General features: G+C 33.3%; 1 protein-coding gene across 1 annotated transcript in view; it reads left to right on the top strand.

Annotated features, from left to right (window-relative positions):
- Nucleotides 1-12,356, top strand: part of LOC110369798 (fatty acid synthase) — a 43,424-nt gene extending 31,068 nt beyond the window's left edge. The window contains exons 32-40 of the mRNA XM_064038426.1: nucleotides 5,044-5,196; nucleotides 5,511-5,753; nucleotides 6,661-6,796; nucleotides 7,069-7,210; nucleotides 8,722-8,872; nucleotides 10,085-10,235; nucleotides 10,584-10,754; nucleotides 11,295-11,397; nucleotides 11,759-12,356. Coding sequence (XP_063894496.1) covers nucleotides 5,044-5,196; nucleotides 5,511-5,753; nucleotides 6,661-6,796; nucleotides 7,069-7,210; nucleotides 8,722-8,872; nucleotides 10,085-10,235; nucleotides 10,584-10,754; nucleotides 11,295-11,397; nucleotides 11,759-12,321 — 1,813 coding nt within the window. The 3' untranslated portion in view covers nucleotides 12,322-12,356. The remainder of the gene's footprint in view (nucleotides 1-5,043; nucleotides 5,197-5,510; nucleotides 5,754-6,660; nucleotides 6,797-7,068; nucleotides 7,211-8,721; nucleotides 8,873-10,084; nucleotides 10,236-10,583; nucleotides 10,755-11,294; nucleotides 11,398-11,758) is intronic.
- The last annotated feature ends 2,669 nt before the right edge of the window (nucleotides 12,357-15,025 follow it).

The following is a 15,025-nucleotide window of genomic DNA, read 5'->3' as shown; positions in this document are numbered from 1 at the left end:
CTAATAGAGTTTGTTTTAAAGACTCGATTGTCTGAGGGTGCGAAACTCCGACTAAAATCTTCATATGCAACTATAGACAGTTTGATTACCGATATGCGTACATATTTAATACAAAAGAAATCAGCAGCAGCTATCCAATCTCAAATTTTAAATAGTAATCAGGAGCGTCGGTCTATTGAGCAGTTTGGCAATGAATTGGAAAAACTATTCGTTGACTTAACTATAGCGCAGGCTGATGGAGATGACTCTAAGTTTAACATATTACGTCCCATTAATGAAAAGTTAGCAATTAAACGTTTTTCAGACGGTTTGAATAATACGCGGCTAAGTACCATAGTAGCTTCTCGCCAGTTTACGTCATTGCCAGAAGCTATCCGTACAGCAATAGATGAGCATACGTTATTACCAAAAGAAGATCACATCCTGAACTTTAGAAATCCTTCCATTCAAAACCGGCCTTACTATAGACGAGGCAATACGTATATAAATAGGGGATTTAAAAATTATAGATACAATAACCCATCAGATAATAGGCAAGATCAAAATATTGCACCATCCAATTACAACAATAGGTACATGCGCGGAAGCAACCGTGGGACAGCACGCGGTCGAGGTTTCGGATTTCTTCGGACACCTGCAGGCGTGCAATATTTTCCGAGAAGCAGTGAACACTCACGTGTTCAGGTTGTTTCGCAAGAGTCGCAAGAACCAACAATAAATGAACCAACTATGAGCAATGAGTTTTTTCGTTCCTCTAATGAATGATAATAATGTTTTAAGCTATAGTAAAAGTAATGTAGTTTCACTTAACGTAATTTCAGCTAATTGTGCGACTTTTTTAGTAGATAGCGGTGCTACTATATGCACTTTAAAATATGAATGGTTGAATGAGTATTTAATAAGTAAACTTTGTTACAATAAGATAGTTATAAAAGGCATAAGTGGACAGTTAGTGTCAGAGGGCTACGTATATTTAGATTTAGTTCATAATGGTATAGTATTTAATCAACAGTTTTACGTTTTTAAGAATTTAAACTGTCCTACTGATGGTATACTAGGTCATGATTTTTTGAAGCGGTATGGAGCCGTCGTTAATTATAATAAGATGACCATGACCTTATCAAATTATAATGAGACAATTTCTATAAGTTTTGAATGTGACAACAGGTTTCGTCAAGTTATCCCACCCCGTTGTGAAGTGATAAGACATATCCCTTGTCAATTTTCTGAAGACGTTGTTGTTTTGGCGAAGGAAATTGACTCGGGAGTTTTTATAGCGGGGTTAATTGCAAAACCAGTTAATAATGTTATTCCCGTGAGAGTTTTAAATACAAAAGAAGAAGAGATTACTGTCGATTTATCAACTTTATGTATTTATTCTCTTAACACATTTGACGTGTGTAAATTTACAGAAGAGAATCCTTCTGCAAACCGCGTTAAAAAACTTTTTTCCTTACTTGACTTGAGTTATATGAATAAAGAAGAACAAATAAGTATAGAGAATATATGCGCAAAATACACTGATGTTTTTCACTTGCCAGGAGACAAGTTATCAGTGACAAATTTATTAGAACACTCTATTACTTTAAAAGATAATGTTACTCCGGTTTACGTTAAACCTTACAGAATCCCACACTCGCTTAAAAACGAAGTTGAAAAACAAATCCAGGATATGTTAAAAAATGATATTATTGAAGAAACCACATCCGAATGGTCAAGCCCAGTATTGCTTGTGCCTAAAAAGGCAGATAAAACAAACGAAAAGAAATGGAGGCTTGTAATTGATTACCGTCATCTAAATAACAAAATTCAAGACGACAAATTCCCATTACCCAATATAACTGAGATATTAGATTCCTTATCAGGTAGTATTTATTTCTCAAAATTGGATCTTTCTCAAAGTTACTACCAACTATCTCTTAATGAAAACTCTAGAAAATACACTTCATTCAGCGTAAATAAAATGTATCAGCTTTCTTTAGAACCAGGTTCGCGTAAATGTACAGCTTTTACGACTGGTAAACAATACCAAATGAAGCGTTGTCCTATGGGTCTCAAAACAAGTCCTAGTGTATTTTCAAGGCTTATGACCATAGCAATGGCCGGCCTTAATTACAAGAAATGTTTTATTTACTTAGATGACTGCGTCGTGATAGGCAGATCGTTAACGCATCATAACAAAAATCTTATTAGTGTATTAAACCGTTTAAGAGAAGTGAATTTAAAACTGAACCCAATTAAATGCGAATTTTTAAGACATGAAATCGTGTACTTAGGTCATAAAATAACATCGGATGGTATTTTTCCTGATCCAGCAAAAATTGAAACGATGCACAAGTATCCGACACCGGCATGCGCTGATGACGTCAAGCGTTTTGTCGCGTTTGCCAATTATTATAGACGATTTATACCTCGTTTTGCGGATATTGTATATCCGATGAATGCACTGTGTAAAAAAGGTGCAAAGTTCATTTGGTCACCTGAATGTCAATCGGCATTCGAAGAATTAAAATCAGCACTTATTAACCCTCCAATTTTAGAGTATCCTGATTTTACAGAAAAAAATATATTTAAATTGCAAACAGACGCATCAAAAATAGGCTTAGGCGCAATATTATCAAATAGCAATGGAAAAGTGGTTGCATACGCTAGTCGTAATTTAAAACCTGCCGAGACAAGATATCCAGTAATAGAATTAGAATTACTTGCAATAGTTTGGGCGGTCAACCATTTCAGACCTTATTTATATGGCAGAAAGTTTAAAATCTACACTGACCATAGACCTCTTGTCTATTTGTTTAATTTAAAAGAACCGTCTAGTAGGCTAACGAAATTTCGGTTGTACCTAGAAGAATATGACTTTGAGGTAGAATACGTTCCAGGTCGAACCAATGTGGCTGCAGACGCATTGAGTCGAATTCCTATAACGAGCCAGGACCTAAAAAACATGCAGGAACACGTCGTCAATGTTTTAACAAGAAATCAACGTAAAAATCTTGTATTGACTCGTAGTAATGATGGGTCAGAAAATGAGACATCCACAGCGCACAGGTCTGATCAACCATTCGCTGTGGAGATACTCAAAAAACCTGACGAAATAGTAGAACTTGTTTTTTCTAATTTAAAGGAGAAAGTTTTGAAGAATAAGGATAATATTTTATCAAATGCAAAGCTTTGTATTTTTGTTCCATCGCATTCTGCGATATATTTAGACTCCCGATCGTTATCGACCGTAGAGGTGTTAGCGAGGGATCTAAGTCAATTTTGTAAAAGATTAGCTATAAAAGAGTTGCTAATCATTAAAAATAAAAATGCTAATATTATAAAACTTTTGTTAAGTGAAAGTAAAAGGTTGCAACTTAATATACCTCATTTTGTTGTAATTAGAGGCATTACGAGAATTTATGATGACGACGATAAAAAAGTTATACTCAACGATTTTCACCTGTTACCCAGCAGTGGCCACGCGGGGGTGAATCGTATGCTGAATAACATTAAAAGACATTATTTTTGGCCAGGCATGTCTACGGACGTGGCGAATTATGTAAAAAAATGTAAGAACTGTCAGTTACAGAAATATACTAATAAGAACGTTAAGGAACCAATGGTTATAACGTCAACACCTAGTTCCGCTTTTGATAGGGTTAGTTTAGATTTAATGGGCCCGCTAGAATTAGACAATTATAATAATAAGTATATCTTAACGGTACAGTGCGAATTATCAAAATTTGTTGAAGCGTACCCTATAAAACAAAAAGATACGGTTACAGTTTCAAAAACTTTCGTAAATAATTTTGTTTTACGATACGGTATCCCACAAGAAATTTTAACCGATAACGGAACGGAGTTTATGTCATCCGTATTAAAAGAAACATGCGTATTATTAGGTATAAAAAAAATAAATTCAACTCCTTACCATCATGAAACACTAGGTTCAGTTGAAAACACACACAAACATTTGGGGGCTTATCTCAGAATTCAATGCAGTAATAATCGAGACAATTGGAGCGATTGGGTTCCCTTTTGGTGTTTTTCGTTTAATACCACGGTACATACCGAAACAAAATACACTCCATACGAATTAGTATTCGGAAAACTCTGTAATTTGCCTAGCAATCTCCAATTAAATGTTGATCCATTATATAATTTTGACGACTATCCTAAAGAATTAAAATATAGACTTCAGAAAGCTCATGCAGACGCTAAAGAAAATTTATTTAAAAGCAAAATATTAAGAAAGCGTCTATTTGATCAAAATATACATAGTATTAACTACAAACCAGGTGATTTAATTTTAGTAAAAAATCAAACCGGTACAAAGTTAGATAACATTTATAATGGACCATACAAGGTAATAGTGGATAATCCACCAAATGTAAAAATAATTAAGAATGGTAAAGAATATACCATTCACAAAAATCTGACAAAATTATTTAATTCCTAATTGATTAACATAAGAATGTATTTGCATTGTATACGTTGTTTCTTATTATATAACAATGTTAATATCCATAGATTATTATTATAGGTACTGTTAGTATACATAAGTTTTTGTAATTTCTTAATATTGGAAAAAAAAAATACCTAGCGTGACTTATTATTGTATTTTTTTTTTTTTTTCTCCCTAACGGGGGAAGGTGTTGTCGATACTTTTCGGGGGAGATGTAAGGACATGCCTTTGCTGATCCACATTAAGACCGTCGTCGATACAATAACATGTCACGTTCCGCAAGTAAAGCATTAATATTCTAGAAACTAAGTAATCTGATTAAGCAATATGTATTGTATGTTATAATTGGATTTAATAAAAAATCTGACTTCGGACTGAACGCTTGTTTCCATCTGCCACCTGTTCTCCTGGATATACTTCAATTCCAAATCAATCATTCATATTATTTATTCTGTTCTATGAATTTTGTTCACTCTGCTCTATAATGTATTGATAGCAGTGCCTCCTTAAAGACTGAACTATTCACATTCAGGCTTCTCAAAACGACCAAACAAAAATAGATCGTATACTTACATAAATACGTTTTATTTTAGAATGAACTACAGTCCTACTGGAGTCTACATCGTGGTATGTGATGAAGGAGGTATAGGAATCGAACTGGCTGACAGACTGGTCAAGAATGGAGCCAGAAAAATTGTATTGCATTCAAGATTGAAAGTTACTGGATATTGGCATACGAAGTTTGTGTAAGTAGAAACTACCTTTATTATGTAGTTACCTAGTTAAATTTTTATGTGAAAACTAGTTCAGTGCAGTGATACAGTACTTGTTTGAGTTAAACTATAAAGAAGTTGATTTGATCTTGAAGGTTTTTCGGAGTATGTAAATGTAAGAAGATTTTGGTTTCTGGGGTAGTGACACAGTCTATCTTTCATATGTTTTGATCTACTCTGATGAAATTTTGTTAGAAGGAAAATTTTACCCCACTCCTACGATTCAGTAACATTAGTTAATTGAAACAATGTTTTCTTCATTTATTTCATAACTTTATCATCTCCAGATCTTGGAACAAATACGGAGTCACAATAAGAATATCGACAGAGAACCTGCAAACACAGCAAGGCTGCACCAAACTACTGAAAGAAGCTTCCAGAATTGGTTCCATAAAAGGAATCTTCATAGCTCCTGAAGCCGAAGACAAAAACCATGAGAATCCACAAGATTTCGTTCAAACGTTCAATAAAACCGCCACTGCAGTTATAAATCTTGACGTGACGTCTAAAAACTATTGTAATGAGTTGAGGTAAAATTTAAAGCTTTAAGACTCGGTATACTGCACACTTTTAGTCGGCCGATAGTTTGTTTAGGCTCATCAATCAGTATGACGATGAATGGTAGTACGCACTTGCAAAGATCAGGTTATTAGCTGGTAACAGACTCACTGAAAAATTGGAACCAAGATTTTTTGCTAAACGAAGTTAAACATAAAAAGTCATTTATTCAAAGTAGGCTGAAAATCAACAGCCCCAAACCTCCCGCAGTCCCGACCAATCCCAACCAATTCCTATGAGTTTTTGCTGGGAAGAAAAAGTGGTGGAACAAAATTCCCCAGCAACACAATTCTGTCTGTATGGTTTGAAAAACATTAGATCAACTGTCGGCCAACTATTTAGTCTGCAGTATGAGGGTACTTTTATTCTTGAAGATAAATTACTAGTGATTCTGCCAGTTTGCACAATGGTCCTATCTTTGACAATGGGGTACGAAAATGAAGTTATTTTAATATTAGCCTTTTGTTGCTCTGATAGGCGATTGTTCTTATTCATACGTAAATGAGTACAAGTAATTGATTATCTCAGTATTTCTTAATATTATAATAATATTTTTGCTATATGAATTTTATTAAACCAACATTGGACATTTTGTGGAAATATCTAACGATTCGATTGAGTCTTTAAAAGTCAGCAGCTCAATTTATTATGATACTTTGACACTTGCGCTTGCCATTTATGACTGAATCGGGGATTTTGCTGCATACGATTTTTTGTGTTACTGAAACTTTCAATCAAAGTATTGCTCATAATATTCAACTTTCAAAATTAACGTATAAAGGTGTGATAAGAAATGAAGCTGGTTGATTCACACAATAAACAAATAATAATGATATGATGATGATATAAACAAATGACTTACGGTTTTATATGTTTCAGCCACTTCGTTATTCTAAAATCAAATTCACAAAGTGCCAGCAATGAGTTTTCCTTCTCAGTATTAGAAAAGCTTTGTCAAGGAAGGACAGAAACTGGCTTCCCAGCGCTTATAGTTCAAACGAATGTATTGGATGAGGTGAGGATCACATACATATTTGTTTTTAACTGCAACACTTACAACTTGACAAAATTTTTACAAAAAATATAAAAAGAACTTCAACGATATACTTGGAACCTTCTGCCTATAACAAATACTATGCTGAAAACCGCATCATAATCGGTTCGGCCAAACGTGAGATATTCACGCACAAACATACATACAGATAAAACTGAGAACCTCCTGTTTGAGGTCTACGAAATACAGGGAAAGTAAATCATAAATAATGAAAATATTATTCAACTTTTCAGGCAAAAACATTAAATCCACGAAAATTAACAGCTTTATTCAATGCAATGGAAAATGGATTAAAATTAAAATACACCAACGTGATGTCCAGTGAATTCAGTACGGATGCTAATGATTACTGCAGTAAATTAGCTAAAATATTTGGTAAGTTGGTAACACTTTACATTAAATTATATAAGGTGAAGTTTTTGAGTATGTTTAAAACTTGAACACGTTCAAACGGCTATACCAATTTCGGCTATACCTCTAGGTTCTAGCCGTGTATGGTAAGTAATTTCTGAAAAACGAATAAAACCGCAATATATTTAAGAAAATATTTTAAATGCTTGTTGCCAGGCTCTTGGAAGGTCAGACTGATTATTTTGTAAATTAAAGCTGAGCTTAAGACGTACAAAAAACTATACATATTTTAACAAAACAAAAACAAGCAATTTTCGAGACAGAGGTCAATAACCTTAGTTATAATTAATTAGTCTGGAGTATGGATTATAGTTGACGCCAAAATTCAACGAAATAAATTGTCAGATAAATCGCAAAAACTACGATAAAGTCGTTTTTATTTTTTAAGAGAAACTTGTGATTTGACTTTGGAGAAACTTTTAGTTTCGAGTACTTGGCCTAATTAATCTTTCAAAAATATTTGAATGTGAAAGTTTGTGAAGAGACGCGCTGATGATTGTTGGTGCCCTTTAATGACCGTTAGCAAAGACCGAATGGAATTAAATAAATGAAATATTTATGAGACACTACAGTTAGTAGGTAGACAACATTATTTTCTTGATAAAATATGCAGTTTTAGTTCAAATATACTAGTTATGGGAGCTAATATTACACGGCTGAGTAAATTTTATGCTTACACACCAAAACGGCTGAACAGATTGACATGTTTGTCATTAAGATAGGTGGTGCTTTTGTATCAGTGAGAAAGACGTAGTTCCCTCTTAACATGGATGATATGATAACCGGACTTTCTTCTTAATAATAATCTACAAAACAACTAATAAAATACCACTAAAACATATCAAACCAAGCCTAAACATCCCACTACAAATGTTAGACATCATGACCGAGTTTGTCGCGCGCCTCTCCAATTGGAATTAACGCATCTAGTTGTACTAAGTGCGGTGCAATGATCGCCAATGCTGCAATATAGGGCATTGAACACGTATTTAGTATCACGAAGTAGGGGAAATGTGGAATTCGTAGTATCAATAATCGAATCAATGAAATAAGCTGTGCCTTTTGTATTTGTTCCATTTTTCTGTGTTCTGTGTGTGCTACTGTGTACATAAACTATTAAATTAATAAGTCTATGTAGTTTTAGTTATTTGCATTTCATGATGTGTTTTACGGATTTTATTCAAGGATTGTCCAAAGTACAATTATAGTATTAAATGGGGCAAAAAAAACATAATAATGAACAAAAATAACAAGCGTTATAATGATATCCAGTAGCATCACTTGTGAGCCAATATGACTAATCATAGAGTGTATGATGGTCAACAATATTATATCAATTTAGGGCTCAATAACTATTTTGGTAGTCTATAATGTAGATAGAAGCAAATGCAAACCCCAAACTTCATCAATTTGTTCAAAGAAAAATCGCTTCATGTTTTTAATAAGTTCCATTACCCATAAATCTATAATTTTAGGTGCAGCCAAAATTGAAGATATCGAACCTGATAAGATTGTCAACGATTTGAAACTGAACGAAGTGAATTTACTAGAATTACAAGCTCTCATCAGAAATAGATATAAAATTGACTATCCCATAGAAAAATTGCAGCGACTTTCAATAGAAAGGTAAGCCTAAGTCATGATAAGAGTAATTTGAAAATTGCTTCACTGATTTTGAAGAAAGGTAGAATTGAAATCCTAGAGACATTTTTGGTCTAGACCACTTTAAGTTCGTATAAATATAAACATATCCATTTTAAGATTTTGTAATCATATAATGAGTATTATATTAATCTTTAGGTTTCTGAATACAAAATGCTTATTATTATTCACTTAAAATTCATTCTGTGGTTTCAAAGTCAGATAAACATAAAAGAAGAATACGGGTCAGCCATCACAGTAATTTACTAAAATCAAAAGACAAAATTATTGTACAAGTCGTCATAATGCATTAGGTAGTTTACCTCAGAATTAAGTCCACTGCAATATGGTTTAAACACATACGCAGTCCGCAATGCAGATTAAATTATAATAAGTGTCCCAAATAAGAGACGATTGTCTGTCATCATATTAAAAGGCTAAGTAGATGATAATTTTAGTGAATTAAAATCTGTCTAGGCTTTTGCCAGTTATGTCATAGTCGGCTTCTAACTTAATGCAGCATAGTACCAGTGTTCTACTTGGGGTGACTGCCTAGCTGACCTCCTCAATTCGGTTACCAGGGCAACCCAATAGTCTTTGGAAAGACTGGTGGTTAGATTTTAATTAATGTTTACTGAATTACCAATGAAAGATGTTACTAAAATTACTGTCAATAAACACAACGCAATAAAATAGTTGCCTAACTATCCTTGTATAGACATAAAAATAAAGGAAAAGCTGACCTAAGCAACTTTTTTGTGTCCGTCGTAAAATTTTACAGAAAATTGCTTTGTGAGAACGAAGTTTTTTATAGTTCTCATACACAACGTGGTACGGGTATTGATAGAAATACTATTTAGTACTTTGTTGTGATCTAGATTATTATATCTATAGGTATGTGGACTCTGATTGGGTCCAGTTTCTATGACCGAGGTTTGATATTTTTTGGACTTATTTAAGATTGATAGTTTTTGGATGTACTGAGGGTTATGTTCTTGACATAGGTTTCGGAGGTTACAAGGAACAGCAATTCAGATATCATAGAAGAAATATAGGACCAGTTTTGCAGCTTGCCCCAAATTATAAGATGAGCTCTCGACCTACTACCTTGCTACTATAGATCTATATTATAATAGAATAGAAATAAAGAAATCCATTTATCAATAAGGTATATTCATTTTTCAAACTTTATTTCAGCCTCAAGAACATTGGAAGTCCCCCAACAGAGAAACCAAAAAGCAGTACCGGTTTAGGGGCATTTTACACCCACATTGATGACGAGGAAGAAAATTTAGAAACATCACATCCTATTGTACCAATGGTTACCTTGCTTAATAATGGGACACAGGTATTTATATTTTTAAACTATACCAATTATTATTTTATTTGGGGAGATTGTTAATGGTTAAAGAATTAATCTCATCATATATATTGACTTTGCATACCTTTCGGCTCATTTAATGATGATGATAGCTCGAATTTATTATATTTCTATTATAAACTGTGTTATATGCAGATTTTTTTAATTATTATTCTAAAGAAATAAAATCTTTTGTACATAGATTTGAAATTAACAAACTACACGGTCCTTATTTTTGCTCTAGGTTAATGATCTTACAAAATGTATCACAATAATATCTGAATAACTTTCCATTGGAATTGAATGCTGTCGGTAATAATCCAGTTTTATTTTCAGAGTGACCTTGACCCTACAGAAACGTACTTGACAATGATACCAGGGTTTGAAGGTCGTCACCAGATCTTCAGTTCTTTGGCTGAGAGGCTTAAAGTACAGGCCGTGGCTGTTCAGCTAGCCCCAGATCTAGAAGGCAATAGTATCCCAGAAATAGCTGCTACGGTTCGGAAGGTAAAATAATTGCAATTTAGTTTTACGTTTTTTTAATAGGTAATCATATATAAGTTACTATCCAAAGCGTGACTGTAAAACCAGCCTTAGAACAATAACTTCAGCGAAATTTTACAGATTTTCTGATATCTATTTACTACTACACAATGATCACAAGACAACTACAACTAATAATCGAAAAAATATCGGGAAGGAGTAAGCAATGTAAATAACTGTATCTAAACTCTAAACTATTCAAAAAACAAAGTTAAATAAACACCATCAGGTTAGATTTACTTAGGTACTCACGTTTCAAATCCAGTTCACTGACCGATATAAATCTTATACTATTCGTAATAACATCATATTTCAAAACAATTGAACATCACAATTTATTAAACTTAGCTCGAATAAGACTCGAACCTAATTTCACTAATATTTTTTTACTTTGAAAATACCTCCGAGAGCTAACCTATTACAATAATGGCCAGCTATTTGTTATATCAAATTTCTTATTATAAATGAAACGTCTTTATGAAAAATTCTTACAAATTGTTTCAGTTCATGAAAACTAAATTTGAGAGCAAAACCAAGTTCTATCTGTTGGGGTATTCCTTTGGGGTGAATATAGCTTTGGAGGTGGCTGCAATATTGGAGAAAGAAGGTAATTAAATATCCATTCCTTAACATTATTTTGTCGTCAAACTCTCATTTAATTACTTATGAATTCCAATTAATCCAACAATAATACGTTCAATGAAAGTTGGTTGCAAACACCGATTACCGTCTAATTTAACAAAAGTACTCTTGTATTTATAAAGCAGTTTCTAATGCATATTAATGCAGTATTATTTCTTGAATTCAAAACTCTTCCATTACCATCTCGGCTTGTTTACTATAAACCCTGTTTCATGCTCCACCCTCGAAACAGTATTACGAATTCCCTTCATAAATTATTCTCTAAAGCGCTCAAACAAATGGTTGGTTTCCATTCAATTAATGTTTACACTACTTGAAAATTACAGGTTACACTGGCGTTGTATATTGTTTGGACAGCAGTCCCGATGTATTAAAAATACAACTTGGGTCTCATTTGGGCGAGTTGACAGATTCAGAGTTACAAAATGTTGTGTTGAAACATTTGTACTTTTTAATGGCTGGAAGTGTGTCTGATGAGTTGAATCAATATTTGGATCAGGCACAAGATTGGGAGACCAAGGTTCAAGCTTCCATGCACGTATTAAGGGGATGTGGGAACTTTTCCAATCAGTATAAGTGGTCGATATTGGAATCTGCGTACCGAAGAATCACATTTGCAAGAAACTATGAACCTAATTTGAAGTTGAATTCTGAAATAGTTCTGATAAAAGGTTTGTCAGATATAGAAGAGAGTTTACCTGAGGATTATAATTTATCTAGGTATTCGACAAAACCTGTAAAAGTCTTCCATATCGAATCAGATCACGTAAATGCACCTTACGATAGTAGAGTTTCAAACATAGTGAATAAAATGCTTGATCCTAAGTTACTGGAAGAAATCAAGAAGAAAAACCTTTGTGAAACATATACTATTAAGTCTAAGCAGTAAGTTAATTTTAAGATGCGGCCATTAAAATACCTTTTAAGTACATATTCGTTGTTTTCATTTATTTTTGTCCCAGAAATATTAAGTAAATACCAAAACTACTTCGTAGTTCCGCCTAATAACAGCTTCATTTAGAACTGTTTAAATCTGAATATACACAATGCAATATTAAACAAGAATATTGCTTAAGGATTAATTTTAAATTACACTTTAACTACCTGCTAAATTCTTCTATAGTCTAAGTTACTTTTGCAGATTTGCAGGCAAAAAAATCACAAGATTTTACCTACGTAGACACATTAGTGTTACGTTGACTTAAGTTACAAAATTATCTCTACTTAGTGTTTTGCCAAAGAATACTTGGCTTCTTGGGTCAGATCCAAATTAATCGCAGCCTGGCCTAAACCATTCTAACGGTGAAGGAAAATATCGTTTCTAACTTAAGCTGGAAATATAAATGAATTTGAAACATTCGAATATTTTAATAAAAGTGTCGTAGTAGCTGTAAGCACTGTAAATATTTAAAATTGAAGTTTATGAATATACCTACAAAATAACTGTTTACTGGCATGATGCATTTTCCTTTATCGCAATAAAAAATACACAAATTCATACAAGATAGACCTTGACCCAAAACACAATTAAGTCTGCAAGTTTTTAAATCCAAATGAACACCTCGTATTTTTTTCAAAAAACAATTGTATGCTAAAAAACATAAACAAGCCCTGTTTAAAGGATTTCATTTGGAAGTTAGCAACAGACGCTGAATTTGGAGTCGCCAATATTTACTTTGTGTAGCCGTTATTTATTCTCATCAGCAGCTGTTATATACGGGTACAATGTTGGGACTTGAACGTCAGAATCCAATGGAAACGCAGCTTTTCTCAAAAATCTGCCAACTTGAAGAAAATACAAAGTAGCATGGATTGTTGTGCAATTTTCAGGTATTTATGTAAAATGTAAAACATTGGTAAAATAATATTTTGATTTAAATTCTTGCCAAAGAATTCTACTGAACTACTATGTACCTACGACTGCATGCATAGGTTAAATAGGTTTTACCTCGTCTGTGATTTAACTATCATAAAGAGTATATCTTAAACAACTTATGTATAAAACACCATCAAAAATACTATATCTTATTATATATTCAAGGAAGAACCACCATGCAACGGTTCAGCACCTCCAGTTCCCATAATTCCCAGTAGATGGTGCTGCACGTTCACAAGCCATAAACTTTCACACAAAATTCGAGGTGTTCAAGAATGATGTCAAGCGAAAACAGGTCGTTACACTTTATTACCTGTGCTACTAGAATGTCGTAAAGATGAATATACGACAAATATTAGTATATTATGTACTGCTGCTTATGTAGATTCAAATACATAGGAAGTATACCAAATCTGGTGTAAAACGTCCGATACTTGTTTTTCTTTTATTGATAACCTGAGGTGAAAAATATGTCTTGTCATTCTATCCTACGAACATTTTTAAAAAAATAATTTAAAGAAGCTAAGCCAATTGCTATCAGTGGCGCCCATATCACAACCGCCTGTTAGTCCAAACCAAGAAAAAAACTATTAGTAAATTATGTTATCGTAATAGTACTAAAAACGTGCCTCCACCAATTCCCAATAACGTAAGTTTCCACATTTAGGCATCTGATTGTTTTCACTTTTGTAAACAGAAACAACTTCAGAGCGCTCGGATCAAAACTTTCTTTATTTGCAATTAATTTCCACTCTTTCAGTTCCCCAAGAAGAAGGTTTGAGCTGAAATCAAAGTTCCCTGGTTCGGCCACTCCGCTTTGAAGTTAGTGTATTTATTTTAGAGTACCGTTATGTCGCTAAATTATTTTTGGGAGTTGCTTAATTCATGATTGGAATTGATTTCTTGAGGTTTGTAAGGTGAATTGATTGGAGATTGGATTTCTTACCCAGATTTTTATTGGGGCGTACTTTTCTATTAAAATTATGACTTATTATATATATATACGTTTTTATTAGAACACAATAAGATTTTTGGAAGGTTAATCGTGAAGGGACAGACACATGATTGAAAGATAATTGCAAGGAGGCGCAGATCACCTATTTTTATTTAACTTTAGTAACATTAAGGAAAAACACAGATAAAAATCGTAACACTTATACCTATCTAATAATATTTAATACACTCCCACGACACTATTCTTTGATCTTCAACATTCTCCGCGCAGAGAATAGGCTCCTATCAAAACAAAGATGACAATAACAAATTAAACAAAACAAAAACAATGCTCCTCACATCCCGAATCACACTTTCCCTTCCCAAATACCATAGTCCAAACAAAACAATAAATAGATTAATCTCAATTTTCAGGTCACGTCGCCTTTTTGGACATAGTCCCAGACTTCGTACAAATAACGCTTACGTAGGTAATTTGTCATGACCGCAGCTGTTAAACACTGTTACACAGTCCATGTATCGACTTCTAAATGGATGTTGAAGTCGGTGAAAATTGCGGCTTCCGAAACCGCAGTTGCGAAGTAATAACTTGGTTTAATATGCGTTAGCTTTTGAATTAAGCTTAGTTTTATGTCGATGATTTTATTGATGTAATTGACTGTGTGGTTAGCCTATTACACTGATTATTGACTATTTGTGTTTTGGGTCTATAACAGCCAGTTTCTTCATCAAAAGTTAAATCCAAAGCAAAAGTCAAAGTAAT

Source organism: Helicoverpa armigera, chromosome 16 (genome assembly GCF_030705265.1).
Source record: "Helicoverpa armigera isolate CAAS_96S chromosome 16, ASM3070526v1, whole genome shotgun sequence".
NCBI classification, from domain to species: domain Eukaryota; kingdom Metazoa; phylum Arthropoda; class Insecta; order Lepidoptera; family Noctuidae; genus Helicoverpa; species Helicoverpa armigera.
The sequence above is the reverse complement of the archived record's forward strand: the minus strand, read 5'-3'. Positions and strand labels throughout refer to the sequence as shown.